The sequence below is a fragment of the Stegodyphus dumicola genome, chromosome 6, assembly GCF_044657685.1.
Source record: "Stegodyphus dumicola isolate Sdum_Otavi_A_Nest chromosome 6, ASM4465768v1".
NCBI lineage: Eukaryota > Metazoa > Arthropoda > Arachnida > Araneae > Eresidae > Stegodyphus > Stegodyphus dumicola.
Window position 1 is genome coordinate 221,151,401 of NC_140773.1, and position 22,129 is coordinate 221,173,529.

The window sequence follows — 22,129 nt, forward strand, 5'->3', positions numbered from 1 at the left end:
TGCAGCGCAAAAGCAAACCTCTCGCTAAAGACTGTCGATCTAGGTCGCGAGCGAGCAGAGCTTGACGCTGAGTTTAAGCTGATTTTAACAATGAATTTGATAGATAAATAAAAATGCATTTAATTAATAATTTCCAGCTGACTTTTATTAATATTTTCAGCTTTATTTTAATCAATAAAAATTGTTTTAAACTCTGTTTGCGTGCGTACGGGTCCGTAATATATTGAATGCACAAGTCCGATAATAGGTTGATAAAATTTATATTTATCACAAGAAAAATAACAAAACGCTGGAATTTTTCTCAGATATTCGTGCAAGTGTTCACAATATCATACAGTAATAATCAGTGGTTATACTTCAAACTACTAAAACATTAAATACAATGCAATGCAAAGCGCATCTAAAGAGAAAGCTACTCGGATATCTCAGTTCACGCGGAATTAAACAACTCGTAACAGCAATAACTAAGCAAGTGAGAGCAGACGCTCTCTCTTCGGCCTTAAATAGTTTTCAACCGGACGCGCGAGATATTGCTTGTACTTTCTGCTTCTTGAGATCCTCGGAAAGCAAAAAGAGTGTGGAATTACGGTTACAGCTAGTATAGTGGTCAATTACATTTATTCAATTTAATTACGAATTACCAGGATATCCATTTACTCAATGTTAAATGCATGTGCCACTGTGTTCTTACTATTCCGGCAGAGCCTTCTCTAAAAATTTGTCTCGCGCCGTATTCCACGGGGAAGTACAACAATTTTAATTATAATTCTAAACAAATTACTTATTTAAATTCAAAATTCCTAACAATAGTATATATTTATTTGTTTCCTTCTTAATGAGTACGAAGAATGGAAGAGGAAGTATTCTAAACATAGAAATTTAGTTTATGTAAGCATTTTTAGAAGATAATAAATGCGTAAAAATAGCTAGAAATTCCTAACACGATCTGCATCACTCGCACGTGATATTACTCTGGCGCTTTTATGACATACTTCATCTGTATTTAACTTGGACGTGGAAAATGAAACATATTTCGAGAGTGGTATCGTCACTTTTATCCCCCCCCCCCCGCATTCCCTTCGACGAAGTTGGAAGTTTTCCACTCATCTTTTCTTTTCTTCAAACTATTTTCAACTCCTTTTTGGAACCGTGGTGAAAAAGGCACTTCGCGGGTAATAATGATTTAACTGTCTTCCGAGACGCGCGTCTAAAAATGTTGCAGGAAATCTTTTATCGTGAAAATCAGCATCTCAAATTTTACGATTCATTACACGCGCGCGTGACACTTCTTCTTGGACCTCCGCCACAGACGTCGTATCGTTTGGCACGAGCCCCCTCCAGACAATCTCCTCTCCCTCCCAAACCCGATGTCCGGGAAGCGATTTAAATGACGCTGGGACATTTAAGTAGAGTTATCCGGAACTTCCATTTACCTGGCTGGATCTTTCTAAATTTATTTAAATGAAATTAGGCTATTTATTAATTCATGCTTTTAATTTTTTCTTTCATTTAAATTACATAAAAAGATTATAAGGTGCTGTAATATTTCTTTAAGCTTTAGAGATACATTGCACGTAACATGGTCGAAGTTTTTACTCCAAACGGTAGCTCAGAAGGGCTGTTCATTTCGTTTTGGCATTTTGCGTTGATAACTTTAAATGCCGGTTCACTTTTCAAACTGTTACCATCAAATATTACAGTCCTGTAATATTTGATTTAAAGTAATTAAATAATGAAGAATCGGCATAAATATATGTATGTTTCTCGCACTGTGATAAAACAACGGTACCTAGAATCATCAAAGTTTGAATAACATACGTTTTCTCCCGAATATGGGCATCTGGAAACCCAAATTTGGAATTTGTTTTATTACCTATTTCATATTTTGTAAACCTTTAACGAATTTTTGATTAACAAACTGAACGATTTCAAGGCGAGCAATGACAACACTGTACGGGGGGAGGGAAAGAAAAAAACATTTTTATCTCTAGCGCGCGAGACTGTGTATCAGAAATTCTAAAGATATGCTCATTTTAAAATTAATTTGCGATATTGCTGTTGAATTAAATTTTATGGTTTAAGTGCGAAGAATATGGTATTTAATAAAGAAAGATAATTTATGTAAGCATTTTTAGAAGGTAATAAATGCGTTAAAAACTCACAAAACGTTAAAAAACTCTCCTTTTGGGAGTAATGTAAAAATTTTTTAAATTTCTTTTTAATTTTGCGCCAAAAATAATGTAAATGTAAATGATTTTAAATATATGTATATGTAAGCTAAAACCATGTAGATTAATATTTAAACTTTAGTTTGCAATAATTTGTCTATTTCTCATTTCCATTCTAGAAATTGCAACTTCTTATAATAAATCGCACGGAACTTCAAACCCTTTCATGAAGTTAATCCATGTCATATGATTCATGAAGAACGCTAATGATGCCAGACATTTACATAATTCTTGATTGAATAATAATTTAATATTCATAATTAGCCAGTAGATACAAAGCTTAATTGAAATTAAATAATTCCAAATCATAAAGCGTTATTGGCTTAGTACTGAAATAAAAAATCTGTTTTGGGTAGCACATTCTTACATGCGTACGTGTTGGCAATAGATTGAATGCAGAAATCCGATAATAGGTCAATAAAATTTATCCTTATCTAACGAAATATATCAAAACGCTAGAAGTATTCGTACAAGTGTTCACACAATATCACGCAGTGCAATCAGTAATTATACTTCAAACTACTAAAAACGTTAAAATACGAAGCAATGCAAAGTGTATCTATCTAAAGAGAAATCCAACTCGGATTTCTCAATTCACGCGAAAATAACAACTCGCAGCAACAGACTGAACTCAGACGCCCTCTCTCCGGCCTTTTATAGATTTCAACTAGTCGCGAAAAATTTCTTGTAATTTCTGCTTCTCGAGATTTCTGGAAAACATTAAGAGGATGGAATTACGGTGACATCTAACATAGTGGTCAATTACGTTTATTCAATTTCAGTGCAAATTACTGAGATACCCATTTACTCAAATGTCAAATACGCGTGCTCCAGTATTCTTACCTTTCCGGCATAGCTTTCTATTAAAATTTGTCTCGCGCTACATTTACACAGAAAAATAAAACATTTTTAATTATAATTCTGCTAAAATTAGCTATCTAAATGCAAAATTCGTAACAATATGATCTCCCACCAAATCCATATTAAGAGGTAAAATTGGTGGAATAGCAATGAGGTAAGTAAACAATCACTTTCGTTTGATCGTTTGGTAAATAAAATCTGATTTGTTTTTAAACTTGATGGCTCGTTCTTAATTACACTAATGGAAAATGGAATCCCAACGCCAAGAAGAAATCAGTCTAAAGGAATGAAATGTAGGCAAAATTGTTATTTCATTAATGTTTCATTGGCAAAAGTTAAACTAGAGAAGATCCATTTCAAATGTTATTTCAAAATTGGCAAAATTGTTATTTCATTAATGTTTCATTGGCAAAAGTTAAACTAGAGAAGATCCATTTCAAATGTGAAATGTGGTAAATTAATCCATGATGTTATATGCAAAATCATGGATTAATTTATGCAGCGCGAATCCATTTTGTCGTACAGGTGCTGCGCGTCTCTTTGTGGGATAGGAGGGATCCGTGCCAGTTGCACTTGGTCATTCAAATCAGCAACGGTCCCTACTGGTTGTGGATGACGCTGGATTTGTCATCCAATCATGTAACGTTCATGCTTGACGGGAGAAGGATCAGGTGATCAGACTATGTTAACATGTCGACACTCTGTAGAGCACGTTAGGTGATAGCAGCGGTATGAGAACGAGCGTTATCCTGTCCTCCTAACCATCATACAATCATCATGACAGAAACGGCTGTCATCTCAGAAGCCGATAGATCTCTGCCCTCCATAGAGCTTTGGCTTGACTCAACCGAAGTCGCAGGTGGCAGTGATCTGGAGTTGGTGGAATATCCATTACAGGGCGTGTGGCTCAGAGCTGTCCCTCAAATAATCGATTTGTTACAGTTTGCTGTGTCACTTTGGTGCTAACAAAAGCTCGAATGCCTGCTGCAGATGTAGTACGATGCGCCACAGATATACGACGAATATGGCGGTCTTGTCTTTGAGCGGTGGTATATGAGCGACTAAACTCTAGCTTTCTTGACCTTCCCGTGAACCTTGCTGCCAGCACCATATGCAAGTGGATGCATCCCTACAAGTCTTTCTACAAGTATCGCGAAAAGAAAACCTGCCTTCTCGTAGCCCTGTTATACAACTTCGTTGAAACTCAGCTATTGGTATTTCCTTCTTCATCTCCTTTAAAGCATTTTTCACGCAGATTTCGCTCACAGCATCCAATGCGGAAGGTTAGAAAAGCACACAAAATTTACATCGGATATTTAAACTAAACGTGGTTTGCATGTTTATGTTTTTGTTACTTATGCTCATTTGTCTGACAGTAATATAAGCCCAAGCCCTCAAAATTCTTCGTAAGATACGTCTGTCGTATGCAACAGCCTTGAGCACCATACAAGTAACAGTGCGAATTAGCTCAGTTGCGCCCCTAATTTTAATGGAGAGCACCCCAGGGGCTGACGGGTCCTCCACCCCTCTCCCCTTCCACCAAACTACACGAGAGGACATTCGGCTGGCCTCATATTTAGAGTGCCGACATGCCGTATCTACACTATACAAACATCCATGTCTTTTCCAGGATTCGAATCCGGGTCCATCCGCACGGCAGTCATCCATGCTAACCTCTATACCGGTTGGGCGGCGCATGTTCATAGTGTTAGTACCACACTTATTCATCTAGCGCAAGGGCACCCAACTGTTTTGTCTGTCCCTAAGAGCACATTCTAGACGGCGGACACCATTTACTTTTCAAGGTCAATTTATACTTGGATAACGTTAATATTAATAATACATGCACACACACAAAAAAAAAAAAAAAAAAATTGGGGAGAGAAAGATCGGTCGCATTGTGCTGGTATCTGTGTTGGCGCAATTTCTGTTTCATTAAGAATGAGAAAACTTTCACATAGAATTTTATTGAAAGAACATATTGAATTTACTGAAACATAGAATTATTGAATCACATAGACTTTAGTGATATTATCACATATTATTACATTGAATTTATTGCAACATTTTAATTGTAATCGCACAGTGGCAGGCACACGTTAAACGATCGGCGCGGAGGGCGCCATGGTGCCCGCGGGTATAGGGTTGGGAATCCCTGGTCTTGCGTATTCTAGTGTTTCATACAGTGGACAATGATAACTGTGCGTTCTCATGTACACATACTATATCTTATGTATAAATATCGTATCGATTTTAGTATGTGGGCAGGTCATATAGTGTTTTGGATTCACAAATTGATGACTTAACAATCGCAAAATGTTTGACTGCAGCATGTCTTTAAAATTCTCAGTTTAGTGGTTAGTTTTTTTTTAATAAGGTGACCAGCTTTTTTTCTTGTCATTTTAGCCAGGATCCAGCCAATCTTCGCTGGTTTTCTTGTGATTGTTTTTGCTGCTGTCTTTCAGTTCTGCTTTCTTCAGTTTCATTTAGTTGGTTCAAACGCCTTCTCTGATTGTTTTTCTGGAACGTATTTGCTTTCTAAAATCTGTTTAATATTAACCTGTCGTTTGTTTGACGTTCCGGAACTGTTCTTCATATTTACCAATCACTCTTGAATAAACACCAAACTCTTGTGATCTTGATTCATTTCTATCGCCCAAGATGCTCCAACCTTACCACTAATGTGCCCTCAGCATTAGGCTAGCCAGACATCATTTTTGTTGAAAACGCATTAACAGAAAGCAAACGTTATTACATATGTTAATAAACAAACGCTAATAAACAAATAACATCTTACTTGTTTTGCAGAATAAAAGTTTTAAAATTGAGGATTCTATTTTAAATTCCTTTACAAATCGTCCAGAACTTTAAAACAAAAATAAATTAAACATTTTTATATTTTTCAGTGTTTTTTAAATACCGAGTTAGTATTTTAGGGGATTAATAGTTCGTATAAACTTTGCGAACAAGCACGCCAAAAGAGCAAAAAAATCAACTAAAACCCTTTTTAAAACTCAAGCAATAACGAATTTTATGGGTAAAAGATATCCGAAGCCAATCCGCATATCTTCATCAACCGCATATTTTCATCAAATTACATATCAAATATAAATGGCATACCGAATTAGAAGAATATTTTCATCAAATTACATATCAAATATAAATGGCATACCGAATTAAAAAAATATTTTCATCAAATTACATATCAAATATAAATGGCATACCGAATTTAAAAAAATATTTTCATCAAATATAAATGGCATACCGAATTAAAAAAAATATTTTCATCAAATTACATGTAAAATATAAATGGTATACCAAATTAAAAAAAATATTTTCATCAAATTACTTATCAAATATAAATGGCATACCGAGTTTAAAAAAAAATATTGCGACAGTTAACAGTGTAATGTTGGTCAGCTGACTGCGTTCACTGCACACACTGCCTTTTCTAATATAAAATTTAATAAAATAACTTTAAAAAATCAATACCTTTTTTCATTTAAAATTATTATTTAAACGATATCAATATTTCACCTTTTTTCACTCCGATTTCTTATTTTCATTTTATTATAGTTGTATAAAATATACATTTTAAGCCAGGTTCTTGTTTTTCTAAATGAATTAGGGAAAAAAAGGAAGAGAACACAAAAAATTCTTATTCGTTACAAACTTTATTTCATTTAATTGTAGAGATGAGATTAAATAATGCAACTAAATTATTATCGATTTAATAAGTTTATTAATAGAATTAAAAATTACAGTTTCCTGTTATCGTGCAAAGAAGGGGAGAAAAAACATTTTTTTGTTACAGTCCCGCCCCCCCCCGTCGTGGAAAAGAAATGTGTTGTCTTGCCTTTAAAAATTATAAAAATATATAGTAATTTAACAATAGTTCTGGCCACGGAGACGCGAAATAACGTCCTGATATTGAAGAAAGTCATGGAAAACTAAAATATAAAACTCAGAATCTTCCTTCTTTAAATTGAACATTAGTAAAGAACGTCCTTCTACGTTCTTAAACTTCTTCAACTTGAACGCTAAATTGTTTTAGAAAGTAAAATTGGAATGTTTCAAATTTTTCTTTCTAAAAAATCTAGAACGGAAATAATAAAAATCTGAAAGGTTTCAGATTTTAAATTACGTCCAAAGGGGCTTTTTTTAACGTTTTGTGTATTACCTTTATTTATTAAATATCATGTTCTTTGCACTTAAACCATTAACTTCAGTTCAGTAACAATGTCGCAAAATAATTTTAAAATGAGCCTATCTTTAGAATTTCCGATACATAGTTCCGCGCCCGCTGGAGATAAAAAAGTTTATTTTCTCCGCCGTAGAGTGTTGCCATTGCTCGCTTTTAAATAGTTGAGTTTGTTACGCAACAATTCGTTAGTTTTACAAAATATGAAATCGATAATAAAGCAAATTCCATATTTCAGATTTGGCCTTCCACGAGCCCATATTCGTAGGAGGATGAGGTCATTCAAAATTCGATGGCTCTATGTACCGTTGTTTTATCACAATGCGAGAACACAGACATATATTTATGGAGATTTTTCATTATTTGATTTCTTCAAATATAATGCAAGACTCTAACATTTGGTGGCAACAGTTTGAAAAGTGAAACGGACATTTATAGTGATTCAACGCAAAATCGCAAAGCAAAAACTGTAGTCTTTGAGGGACAAAGCCCTTTTGCACTAAAAATACATAAAATTTTTTAATATAATGTAATATTTTTCTTGAATATAAAAACTTATTCTTAATTTTGTTAATGCTATTTAACAAAATAAGTATGACACCTTTCGAAGTAAAATGCGATTGACAGAAAAGTCAAATTAATTAATATGCATTACAGTAAATTATTGTATGGCCCGCATGGGGTAAGGGGTTATGCCAGTTATGTGGCAAGGTAATTATGTAGATTTTTTGTATATCTAAATAGATAATCCCAATTAATTCGAATAATCCCAGTTAATAATTCTAGTTAATTCGAATATTCGTAGCTGAATTGTACTTTACCAAACGATGCTAAATTGTTCATTGTATTTTCCCCCGCAGGGTTCAGACACGACGAAGAAGAGGCCACAGTTGCTGCTTTGGTTATTCACTTTTCTTTCCTTGATTCTCAGATCGCGGACTCATACGGATCTTTGTGATCAAGTTCAACCTCCAGTTTACTGCACTTGTGATGTCATCAGTCGGGAAAATACCGCCACTTGTTACATTATTAGCAGAATCCAGACTGATGACAGCTTTTGGACCTCTTTTGAATACTCAGATGTCGTCAGCTTGAATTTTCGTTCATACGGGGATGCAGTTCACTTGACATTCATTCCATCAGATGCTGTTCAGAAAATGTCCTATCTTCGAACCTTGTCTATTACGGAAGCAAGTCTTGGAACGTTGAAATCAAACGCCATCGCCGATTTGAAAAGTCTCCGAGACTTGGAACTGGAGAGGAACGAGATCACTGGACTGGAACGGGACGCCATCACCAGGTTGCCCAAGCTGAAGAAGCTGGCCCTCAGCGAAAATAGTCTCCAGGAGCTACTAGCCGAATCGCTGACGGAACTTCTCGAACTAGAGCAGCTGTTCTTGGACAGGAATAATATTTCTCGCATCGAAAGTTGTGCGTTTTGTGAACTGCAAAATCTGAAAGAACTGGAGCTGTGGGGCAATCAGATCACCGATCTGACTGAGTATACATTTCGTGGTTTGAGGTACCTGAAACGCCTTGACCTGTACAAGAACCAGATCCAGATTCTTAACGATAAAATATTCCAGTCCATGCCCAACCTGCTCGAAATCGATTTGAAAAACAATCTCATACATTACATCTCGAGAACTGCATTCGCGGGTTTGGATAAACTGCAGCGCCTCATGTTGAATTCAAACAAGATTAAGATGCTTCATGATGAGGTTTTCAAACCTTTGTCAAGCCTGAGGTCTGTGGATTTATACAACAACGAACTGGAATTGATACAGGTTCAGGTTGTGGAAAACATGGCTAATGCGAAGGAGGAACAATTTTCTTTCACCCTGAAAGGTAAGCAATATCCGCCTTTAACTTCAGTAACACCTGCTATTGACTCGAGTTCTTAAATTTTTTCCCACGTTAATTATGTATGTTTCAGCATAATTTATTAACATGTATTAACTTGGAGTATAAGCTCAGATTCTAAGGTATTTTCTCCCTCCTTTCTGCATACCTTCGTAGTGTAATGATAGCACACTCGGCGCGTATTCGAGAGGTCCAGTTTCGAGACCCGGCGAGGGCATTGCACATTTTTCACGTCTCCTGCTTCAGAAATACCTGATGTCTCTACAACCTGAAGTGAGGAAAATTATTTTAGAGAGGAGGGAATAACAGAACGGGAAGTAACACAAGTGTGCATTCATTTAAAAAGTTATATAAAAGACTTAAAATTATAACGTTTTATGGAAAATAAAATATTTACGTAGCGAACAGCTCATTTTCAACAAAATTAATAAACAACTAAATCAGTTATTAATTTCTTATTCTTATTCTTATTCTTCTTTCTTATTGTAATATGTAGTTCTTTAATTTATTATTATGTTTATACTGATATCGGTATCAATTTTTTTCATCCTTTTTTTCAGTTTTAATTCATAAATACTTTCAGTTCAGGTTAGGTTTGTTATGAAAAGTAAAAGGCTGGTTTTATTTTCCAGGTTGTTTCAGTGCAACCTGTAGGGTTTATATTTATTTTAACTAACATTTATTTTAAGTTTAAACTATCTTTCCTGTCAAGCCTTACTTTCCCCTGGAACTGCCAATGCCAGAATATCTAAATTTTAGTAGAACGCGCAAGCATTCAAATTATCAGCGGAAGTATTCTGATTTAAATAGAAGGAAACGAGTTCTGTGTGATATTCTTTCTTAGCGAGCGCGGAGGTAGTTAGCGAGAATTGAAGAACCCCGCGTTGCGGCCTATGTGCTTGGCGGGAAGTAGTGGTAATCGTTCCAGTGAGCTTCAAGTCTGCTGAATTAGCAGCGGTATTGTAAAACGCGGTGAGTTAGTTATTTTAGAGAGCCTCGTAGTTAAAATCTTGTCTTTACTTTCTTTTCAGGTTATTATTTTTATTTTGACTGCCAAGTTGGCACAGTCTGTGAGCGTCAAGAGCACGCAATTGTAATTTTATTACGTTGAATAAAAAGGGACTTAAACCCTTCACAAGGCTCTATCTTTTATACAAGTTTTCACAGTCACCTCTTGGTTGCATGCAAGTTGGAGGCACGCAACGTTATATTGGCGCCCGAACAATTATCGAACTGAAATGGCCGAAAACTGGATGGAAGCCGCTGGACAACACCAAGAAATGACAAGTCAGTTAGAAGGATTTGGATACCTGGTCCAGACTTTGAGAGCGTCAATCAAGCCAAACGTCTATTTCGACGGAAAAAAAATCGGTGTCCGTATTTTTAGAAGGTCTAGAAAACCACTTTCAGCTCTACCCTGTGCCTGAAAGACAAAAAGTTGCCATCGCCACATCAGCACTAAGAGGACAGGCCGCGCTATGGTGGAAAAACATAGGAAAATTTCTACTAGGTGAATTTGGAAGCCCGACATATATATTTGACAATTTCAAAAAATCGTTAGTAAAGGCCTTCCCCATAGTGAAAGATCGCGCACGGCTGGAAGCCGAACTATACAGTTTCTACCAACGGGATACAGCAGAATTGACGGACTTTATTTTACGAAAAATCAAGCTAACGGATATGCTGTATGGAAAAAAACCCGATGCGGAGATTATTGAAATAATATTACCAAGATTGTTACCCGCTGTCCAAGACTACTTTGAAATTAGAAACCCAAGCACATTGCAGGAACTTTTCGAATTGGCGGTGAAGTTTCAAAATCGCAGAATAGCGGAAAAAGCGAGAGGGGAAACATATTCTCAACATACCCGAAGGAAGGAGGAAACCAGAAATGGAAATCGCTCATATGGGGGAAAGAACTATCAAGCTAACGCATCGAAACTCGAAGGTCAAGGCCCAAAAAGAAAATTTGAAAATAAGCATCCGCGTACCCAGAAGACACAGATTGAAAGGAAAGCTTTAAACGACTAGAGTTGCCTGTGAAAGGGAGGGTCCAGACCCCAGAAGTTTTAAAAAAACCCTCAAATAGACATTTAAACACGGTCATCGTAAAAAACTCACAGCTACCAATTATACAAGTCCTGGTTGGCGATGTACCAGTAGAAGCCCTCATCGATACAGGAGCAGAAGGAAATTTTATGAGTGAAAAGTTCTTCAAAAAGAATTTTTATAGGATACGACTATTTAAAACCAAAAATACGGAAATTATAGCGGCGCAAGAAAAAACATGTCACTGCATCGGGAAATTATCATTAAACTTACAGGTAAAAGAGGAAAATCTCAAAGTATTAATTTTTGTGGTGAAAGACCTACAACACTCTCTTATTTTAGATATGGACTTTTTAAGGGCCGCGAGGGCCAAATTAAATTTTCAAGATAGTTCCGTGGTATTGGAGATGGACCAGAGGGTGGTGGAACCTGTGGAGACACCTGAAGTGGACCTTAGCCATCTGAATGACCATGAAAGTAAAGCAATACAGCAAGTGGTGAGTAATTTTTCTCATTTGTTTTCAGAAAAACCAGGAAACTGCCAAATCGTGACTCACAAGATTCAATTAAATGCCGAAAAACCTTGTAGGACTAAACCGTATCGTTATGATAAACAAAAAGACCTAATCATCGAAGAACATATTCAGGAGATGTTAAAGAATGAAATAATAACGCCCATAAATAGTGAGTACGCGAGTCCAGTCGTACTATGTAGGAAAAAGAACGAGTTTCCTCCTTCGGATAAAAGGGCTTGGAGGTTTGCTATCGATTACAGAAAACTAAATAGTATTACTAAATTTCCAGTTTACCCTTTGCCGGTTATAGACGAGATCATTAGACAAATCAAATCGACAAGATATATGTCTACTTTGGACTTAACGTCTGGCTACTATCAAATAGCTATGAGATCCGAAGATATACACAAAACCGCGTTTATAACAAAATCGGGCACTTATGCATTTTTACGTATGCCCTTTGGGTTGTGTGGGGCCCCATCAACATTCCAGAGAGCTATGGACATTGTTCTAAAGCCTGTCCTAGGAAAATCAACTTTAATTTATCTAGATGATATAATTATAACGAGTAGTACGTTGGAACAACACATTAATGACCTCGAACAAGTTTTTAAATTATTAAAAGAGGCCGGTCTTACAATTAACGCCTCAAAATGCAAGTTCGCAACTAAAGAACTTAAATATCTCGGTTATAAAATTTCGCAAAAGGGTATAGAAACGCAAGATTCAAAAATAAAAGCTATTAAGAATTTCCCACCGCCCAACACCGCCAAGAAACTTTCTTCTTTCCTTGGATTATGTTCTTACTATCGATCCTTCATAAAAGATTTCGCTAATATTGTTGAACCACTCTTAGTAATCAAAAGAAAAAAGAGTAAATTTACGTGGACAGCGGAAGCTAACACAGCTTTTGAAAGATTAAAAGACGCGTTTATTAATGCCCCTGTTTTAAAAATCCCTGAGGGGGACGAAAACCTGGAAATTGCGGCAGATGCGTCAGACTATGCGGTGGGTGCGGTTCTTATGCAAAATAACCATCCGCTGGCATTTTTTAGTAAAACGTTGAATCAGACACAAAGGAATTATACAGCTACAGAAAGAGAAACATTAGCCGTATTAATGGCTGTACACAAATTTCGAGTTTATTTCGGCAAATCGCCAGTAACAGTCTTTTCGGATCATGCGGCTGTTGGTAGACTTTACTCGGGGAAAAATCTAACGCCCAGGTTAATAAGATGGGCTTTAAAACTCCAAGAATATAATATCACAATAAAATATAAACCGGGTAAGGAAAACAATGTAGCTGACGCACTTTCTCGTATAAAACTGGACGATGAAGGAAATGAACTTAAATGCGCTGTGTTGACTTCAAAAATTTTAGATTCTAGAGATACGGTTATTACTGAACTGAAAGCTGATCCTGAATTTGGAAACATCTATGCTTATTTGAAAGACCCCGAAATCTTTGAGCACACAGATATCGATGCGATAAGAAATAGAGCATAAAACTATGAAATAATAGATAATTTATTATTCTATACGAAAACAACAAACGAAAATCTTGAGTATAAGCCAGTCATCCCAGCCTCGCTTCGATTAAGCATTTTGAAGGAGTTGCACGAAGAAAAAACAGCGGGCCACCTAGGGGTCAGAAAGACTATAAAAAGGGTACGCGAGGCGGTATATTTCCCGCAATTATACAAAATAGTAACGGCGTATGTCAGGTCCTGCAATCAATGTCAGTTAATAAATGATATTAATTACAGCCCGGCCGGGTACTTAAATAGCATTCGCGCTACATTTCCGAATGAAATTTTAGGCATAGATCTCCTTGGTCCCTTCCCCCAGAGCGAGTTAAATAAAAATCGTTTTCTTTTAGTAATAGTAGATCATTTTTCAAAATGGATAGAAATTGTTCCACTTAAACGCGCGTCAGCCAAAACAGTCGCAGATGCATTCTTACACAGATACATTTTAAAATACGGTGCACTGATAAAAGTCATTAGCGATAACGGAAAACAATTCATTAGTCAAATATTTGAAAACATATGCAATGGACTTGGCATACGCCATATCAAAATGGTTCCGTATAGACCACAGGCTAACATAGCAGAAAGAGTTAATAAAAACATAGTAAAAATAATTCGCAGTTACGTGAGCACACATCACAAGCGCTGGGATGGCTACATAAATGAATTAGCTTATGCTTTAAGAACGGCACATCATGATACTACGGGAAAAACTCCAGCAGAATTATTTTTAGGCAGAAAGTTAATTACGCCTTTAGATAAATTATTCTTTGTGCAACAAAGAGAGCAGGAGTTTAAACAAAAAGATGTGCAAAAGCTAATTGATCAGGCACTTAAAACCTCGGATACGGCAAGAAATAGGCAAAAACTATATTACGATAGAAAACGCCGTGAAGCAGATTTTAAAGTTGGGGATAAAGTATTGAAGCGGAAATTTTTTCTTTATCAAGTGCCCCAGACAATTTTATGGCAAAGCTAGCTCCAAAGTTTGAAGGCCCCTATGTAATTCAGGAAATCAAAGGAGTAGTCTTATATCTTAAGAACGAGAGAGGGGAAATCTGTAAAGTAAGTCCCGACCAGGTGAAAAAATACTATAATCCAAATGATTTTGAAATCCTTAAAAGTTTCTTGCAGGACTCAAGTCTAAACGAAATAGAAGGGCCAGAGACTACAACAACTATTCCACCACCCAAAAAACAGAGAACTGAAGAGAGACCTAGCACTTCTACAACCCGGACGTCGGTATCAAAAAGGAAAAATAATTTTCAAACTCCAGCGTTTAAGAAAAACAAAAATACAGATGAACCGGGTAAAGAAACCGTGGTAAAGAGAAAAACACCACCTACAAAGGATAGCAGGAGAAATTACACATCAAGGAGAACGCGCACACGGCCACAGAGTCAGGTGCCAGCAAGGCCGCCGTTCCGGAAACTGAAACGCCAGCAGGAGGCACAAAAATACGAGGAACAGAAGAAATTCAAGAAGGACTCCAGACCGGAGGACGTCAAGACCAGCCGTCCCAGGCAGAAACGGAAAGGCCAACAACCAGACGATTACTCCGTCAAGAGGCCAGCATGTAGAGGACGCAAAAGAAAAAGCAACGTGGACGACACTCGGAGATCAATAAGGAGAAGATTGACATCCATGAAACCTCTAACTTGGGATCAATTTTGCCAAAAACGGATGACGGAGTTTCAAGCATCGAAAACTCAAAGATAAGTTATAACCTTCTATAAATTTTTTTCTCTTTTGTTCCGAAATGTTATGCATAAGTACGAAGTTCTATGTTTTGACGAAAGTCAATATGTCTCGGTTGAGACTTAGTTTTGTTTTACTTTATTTAGCTAAGGCAAAAGTATTATTTTCTTTAAGTGTAAAAGCTAAAAACAAGCATTTTCTGTTGGTCGAAAGACTAATTCTGTTATGTTAAAGCCAAAATTTGGCCGAAGATAAAAATAACTTCGTATTCTTGTACTCATAAGAATTTTAGTTTCAGTGCCGCCAGCTTGGCGAAGAATGAGTAAAGTAAAAATTTATTTTCTCTTATTCATTTTGTGGTAAATTGTAAAAAGCATATGTATTAAAAATTTGTAAATGTATGTAAATACTTGAAGGTTATGTAAAAGTAGAATTTAGTCTAGAAGCATAAAATTGTAGATGCTAAAAGTGAATGCTTAAAAGCAATGAAGTCAAAATTTAAGTAGTAAATTGTAGATAAAGTCATGCTTTAGAGCGAAAGCCTGCATGTTTAAAGATGAATGAGGGGGAAGTTAGAATGAATGTGTTTTGTAGGGTTCTCCACCTACATTTGAATTTTTAAGAATATTAAAGTAGCTCATTGAGTTGTAGAATGTCGAGTAAGGTGTGTCTATTTGGTCATTGAATTCTAACAAATCATGGTGGTTAGGGGAAGTGTTGTAAGACTAAAACACGAATATTCCCGTTTAACACCACACACGGTGGAGAGCCAGGGTAAAGTTAAATTAATGCTTGAAAAATTGAATGAATGTGAAGTAAGCAATAACTAAGAAAAACGAATCGTTTAAAAACAAAAATTTATTGTGTCAAGAAAGTGTAAATTATAATGTATGTAGAAAGATACTGATACTTATTCCTTCCAGATGCTGGAAGGAAAGACCAAGATTGATTGATGAAGTCCAGGAAAAGTTGCTGTAAGAAGAAAGTTATAACGAGCAACAGAATTTTAGTATATAATTGTTACATAAGATTTTTTTGTGTAAACGAGGTTCTCGCCAGTTAGTTCAGAATTAGAGAAACTTACAACAGGTCGTTTGTAGGACCTGCTTCCAAGTTTTCCAAATTCTGGCAGCGGCAAATGTAGGGTTTATATTTATTTTAACTAACATTTATTTTAAGTTTAAACTATCTTTCCTGTCAAGCCTTACTTTCCCCTGGAACTGCCAATGCCAGAATATCTAAATTTTAGTAGAACGCGCAAGCATTCAAAATATCAGCGGAAGTATTCTGATTTAAATAGAAGGAAACGAGTTCTGTGTGATATTCTTACTTAGCGAGCGCGGAGGTAGTTAGCGAGAATTGAAGAACCCCGCGTTGCGGCCTATGTGCTTGGCGGGAAGTAGTGGTAATCGTTCCAGTGAGCTTCAAGTCTGCTGAATTAGCAGCGGTATTGTAAAACGCGGTGAGTTAGTTATTTTAGAGAGCCTCGTAGTTAGAATCTTGTCTTTACTTTCTTTTCAGGTTATTATTTTTATTTTGACTGCCAAGTTGGCACAGTCTGTGAGCGTCAAGAGCACGCAATTGTAATTTTATTACGTTGAATAAAAAAGGACTTAAACCCTTCACAAGGCTCTATCTTTTATACAAGTTTTCACAGTCACCTCTTGGTTGCATGCAAGTTGGAGGCACTCAACGTTATAAACCCAACAGTGAGTTTTAAATACCATTTAATTAAAAATAAAATATACAATAACTAGTTTCAAATGTTATAAATCAATGTGGATGCTTAGCCCAGAACTATCGATAATTAACATACAGCTGTTATTATAGTGAAAAATTCATAGACTTGTAAAAATCAGAATTCAACAAATTCAGTGCGAATAAACACGAATGAAGAAATTAAAGTAGTCTTTCTCCCACCCACCCCACCCACTCTACAGGGTTTTAGTATTACAATGTAGCTTTCAATTTAAATTTTATTTGTTTGTTTTTCCATTTTAACAAAACATTTTCGTAAGGGTAAACCTGTTATAAAAGTGCCGGCACTTTTGTGCGAGTCGGCCCATTGTTTTCCAAGACAGAATTTTTCATAAGGTTGCTGAGGTATAGATTCTGTATCCTTACGAAAATTGGAAGAAAGCAAACTTGTCAACTTTCCTCAATATGATTGGTTTAATTCTTTCGCAAATAAATTGCAACAAAAGAATTTTCACGTTGATAACATATCGGCGGCAAAATTTTCACAGAACAACCGCGTGTGGCAGTTGACTCTCAGAAATTATTGCAAACTTATTGGTCCAATATGGGAAGCCGCTCTCACGGTTGCGAAAACAATATTTATTGAGTTAGAAAATTTGCAGTCGAGCCTCAAATAAAATAATATTTTTATTACCAGAGAAATTGACTTCTAAAATAAAAATGAATAAATTGCTAACAGCGAACAATTTTAAGAGATGATTGATGCTATTTTATTCATTTCACTCCTCCTTAAGCCCAAAGGGGCGGCAGCCCAGTGCGTTGTGAAAAAAACGACGGTACCTAGAGTCATCGAATTCTGAATAGCGTAATCCTCCACCCGAACATGGACTCCTGGAAGTTCGAATTTGTTTTGTTGTGTATTTCATATTGTTTCAAACTTTAACGAATTTTTGATTAACAAACTCAGTAATTTCAAAGCGAGTTATGGCAACACTGTACGTGAAAGTTTAAAATAATAAATAGAAATAAATTTTTTTATCTGTATTACATATTACATCTCTGTTTACATATTACATTATCTATTTGCATGTTACTCTACGGCAAACGAAAAAAGAAAATGCTGCCGTTCTCCATTGGAGTAAATATATGGCTCACTGTAAATAGAAAACTAGTTATACGCAATTTTTTCGGAATATTCGGATGTGTAGTTTCCATTTAATACAGTTTCAGAACGTTGAATCTGAAATTGAAGTTTGTCGAGCTAATGTTTTAACATGTGAAGACAGGTCGTAACCGTTACCTTTGAACCAGGTTCGTTACATAAGGTCGCGCTGGAATTTTTCATTTTTAGGCAGAAGTGGGAAAAAAGAGGTTACTGTGAAAATTACTGCATGTCTAGGCAGAAGTAACACTTGAACTAAAATAGTAGGGGCTGCACTTGAAGATTTGACAAGAACCACACGCTCAAAAATCTTGAGCTGTCTTCCCCGCTTATTTCTATTTGCGTCTCGTCCGATAGAAAGATGACAGAGGGGGTTAAAAAAAAGACAAAAATTATCATCCCCCCTTAGCAAAGGACTAAATAATTACGACAGTTTTTTTTTCTGCGCGGACGTCGTAAAATGGAAGAAATGTTGAATCGCAGGTGGAGACTAAACATTTCGTTATCGTAAAAATCTAAAAATAATAGAGCCAAAATTATAGAGATTTTATGAAGCCTTTAGTATGGTAATCTAAAAGTCTGAGAAGTTTCAATTCTAATTTCAGTTTTTGGTATACTCAAATAAATAAAGAACAAAAATAAAATGTTTTATATGCATAACATTGAATCAGTCTTGAAAGGATTATTCCTTTTCCTCCCTTTCTAAAGCTTTTTAACTTTTGAATTTATGTAAAATTTTGTGCAATGTTTTGAACAGTATTGCGTATGAAATACAAAAATTAAATCGCTTAAAAGTTTAAAATCAATTTAGATTTAAATCGTGAAATTAATTAAAAGATTAAATTTATGCTGTTAATTATAAAATTCTAATTTCTGAAATGAATGCTTTTAATTATTATATGCGTACTACTAATGACAAAAATTATTTTTTTATTTTTGAAATTAACACCAATTAAAAATTTTAACAAGGAAGGGAAAAAAAAAAAAAAAAAAGACTTCGAAAAAATTTTTTTTTGGTCATTTGGGTCATTTTTCACGTTTCTTGCTGCGAAATGAACATCATGACTCTACAGAATAGTACAAAAATATTTATAATATATAATATATTGTAGTAATAATTAAATTAATTAAAGAATTAAATTTTTTTAAATAACTGATCCGTCCATTTAAAATTTTATGATTAGAAGCCGTTGGGAGAGAAAATTATAAGCGCTCAAATTTTAATTATTCTTTTTCTAGATTTCTGTCTAGAGAATTCTTATTCATTCGAAAGGCTTAAAATTACTAGATTTTAAGATAATATAAATCTACACTATCTGGCGAGTGCTGCCAGTACGCGAAGCTTGAGATCTCTAATTTTCTTCTTCGTGGCCTCTCAAATAACCATTCTGACCATTAGCAGAAATATAAAATCTTTAATTAACCTCTCAAATTTAAAATCTTACCGTGGCCGAATAGATGAAACCATGAGATCGGGGTAAACGGGCTTTGTGCATGAATACTTTGGTGGTTCTCCCATATGCAACGTGAATACGAGCCAATTTTTGCTACCATTCTCTTCAAGACATTATCCCTTCCCATAAGCGGATTTTACCATAATCGACTTACCAGACAAATATTCAGATTTAACCAGTTTTAGTTGCTTAACAGCTTCAGCGATCTAAAAGCATTTCTTGAAAATCTGTGTCATAAATAAATAATCGAAGCATGTAGTTTGAAATATGTATAATTTGCTTGAACTGATATTTTTTATGAGCACTATATAGTGACATATCACACTTTACTGACAGTAACGATTCGCGTTCGATGTCGCGAATTTTGTCCAGGCCAAGATGCAAATGTTGTACTTGTCATGGTCTTAAGCGTTGCATATCTTATAGGTGACAATACGAATTTGCCCAATTAGCAGTTCCAATGGACGGATCCGAAGGCCTTCACCCTCTTACCAATTGCTCGAGAAGACTTTTATTTAGACTTAATTTGACAGTGTTTCAAGTGTCCACATACTGCAAAAAACGAAACATCCATGCTTTCATCGAGGCAAAAATGCAAAGCTTGCACCTGTCATTGGCTTAGGCCTTGGACATCCTACAGGTGACTGTAAGAATATATGCCTAGTTCCGCCCCAGTTTCGCAGTTCCGTCTGCGGATCCGAAGGTTTTCACTCTTCTCTTCCCACCAATCTCTCCAGAAGACTTTTAGCTCAACAGTGTTTTAAATTTTCCCATACTAAACTTCCGTGCTTTCATACTCGAATTTCATCGAGGTCAAAATGCGAAGGTTGCACCTATGGTTGGTTTAGGCCTTGGGCATCTTATAAGTGACAATACGAATCTGCTGAGTTCCGTCCCAGTTTTGCAGTTCCGATGGACGGATCCGAAGGTTTTTACTCCTCTTTCCCTCTTATCAATTTCTCGAGAAGATTTTTAACTCAATAGTTTTTTAAGTGTTTCCATACTGCAAAGAACGCACAAACATCCGCGCTTTTATACGCGAATTTCATCCAGGCCAAAATGCGGAGTTTGCACTGATCGGTGATTAGGCCTTGGACATCTTACAGGTTGACAATACGAATTTGTCGAGTTCCCTTCTCCAGTTTTGCAGTTCAATGGACGGATCCAAAGGTCTTTACTCCTCTTTCCCTCTTACCAATTTCTCGAGAAGGTTTTTAACTCAAAAGTGTTTTAAGTGTCCCCATACCGCAAAGAACGCACAAATATCCATGGTTTCATACGTGAATTTCATCCAGACCAAAATGCGGAGTTTACTCTTATCGGTGGCTTAGGCCTTATGTTACAGGTAACAGTACGAATTTGCAGAGTTCCCCTTCCCCCAGTTTTCTAGTTCCGATGGACGGATCCGAAGGTCTTCACACTCCTTTTTACTTCCCACCAAGTTCTCGAGAAGACGTAAAGCGCGACAGTGTTCTAAGTGTCCCCATTACTGCAAAGAAATCACAGACATCCGTGCTCTTAATTGGAACCCGGACCCGAGTTTATGGAAGCGAGCTTCCTGAACACCGTGCCAACAGCGCGAAATCTGTCCAATGAATATTTGCGGTAGTATTCATAAAATTTATTTCCGACGGTTCATAGTATTTACTTTAAGATAATATTTTATTCTATTAATGATTTTTAAATGAATGATTTTTCCTGTTTTCGTTATTGAAAACTGCGTTACGTTTTTAGTGCCGATTACGCACTAAAAACGGCCGTGTACCATCTCGGTTGTGTGTCGTATCAGTTATATACAATGTTGATTCTATGAATGTACGCCGATAGCATTAGTAGAATATGGAGGCTATGAGACAGTGTGCACTCGTGTTTTTATTGGGCCATTTGAACATCCTCGAAAGCAACTGCATTCTAAATGCTGTAAGTATTTAAACACATTATGCAGAAAATCTCTAGAAAATTGTAATTTTTACAAATCTGCACCTGAAATGTCATCTGTGCCTTTATTTGGAATAAAACTAAAATCTGCTAGTTGACTTTCTACGTCTTTTTAATCCTATATTTTATAATATATTTTCTGTGTAAGATATTCAAAGATGATGCCTTTATCATTATTTTTACTGTTCACATAAATGTTTTAACGTAATATTCCTGTTGAAAGAAAACATTACTAAAATGCATAACTCAAAACCGAATCATCGTAAAGAACGTTGAAATTTCGCGTATGGGACTCATTTAGTTATATATCTATCTTTTTTATTGTAATTGACATATAAATACACAACACATATAAATGTGTATGTGTCTATATATGTCATAATTAAAGCATTAGGAAAAGCCGGAGCAGTGTCGATGCGTGCCTAAATCCATATTGAAGAAGAATTTTGATTGCGTAGTATTTAAAGAACTTGGCAGTCGAGGCAGTTTTAATTCCATTTTTATTTCCAATTCATATTTGTGGCCACAATCACTTGGCACTCTAGTCGTGCCTTTCCACAGAAGATTTACATTTTTGATATTGTTGGGATAGAAAGCAAGCCAGCGAAATTACATCTTAGCACAGTAGAGAGCAAAAGCTGAAGTGCGTAGTTATGAAAGATGGAAGCACGCGAAGAGAAAAGTTTTGGTTTACAATTCGGTATTGGTCGTCAAGAGGCATCTGGTATTAACGGTTACGTAAGATCGCATGATTAATTTGAATGACGCAATGCAGATAAGTTATTACGATTTTAGAATAGAGAGGAAGAATTAATGTTTATAGTTATATTATAATTCTGATTCATACATTTTTATCTTACATATTTTCTTTTTGAAGGGGGGAATATGTAAGATAAAATTATGAATCAGAATTATGATATAACTATAAACATT

General features: G+C 35.8%; 1 protein-coding gene across 1 annotated transcript in view; it reads left to right on the forward strand.

Moving 5' to 3' along the window:
- LOC118195829 (uncharacterized) overlaps positions 1-22,129 on the forward strand; it is a 112,779-nt gene that overhangs the window by 46,338 nt on the left and 44,312 nt on the right. Inside the window, exon 2 of the mRNA XM_035367165.2 lies at positions 8,151-9,138. Within this exon, the coding sequence (XP_035223056.1) occupies positions 8,151-9,138 (988 nt within the window). The remainder of the gene's footprint in view (positions 1-8,150; positions 9,139-22,129) is intronic.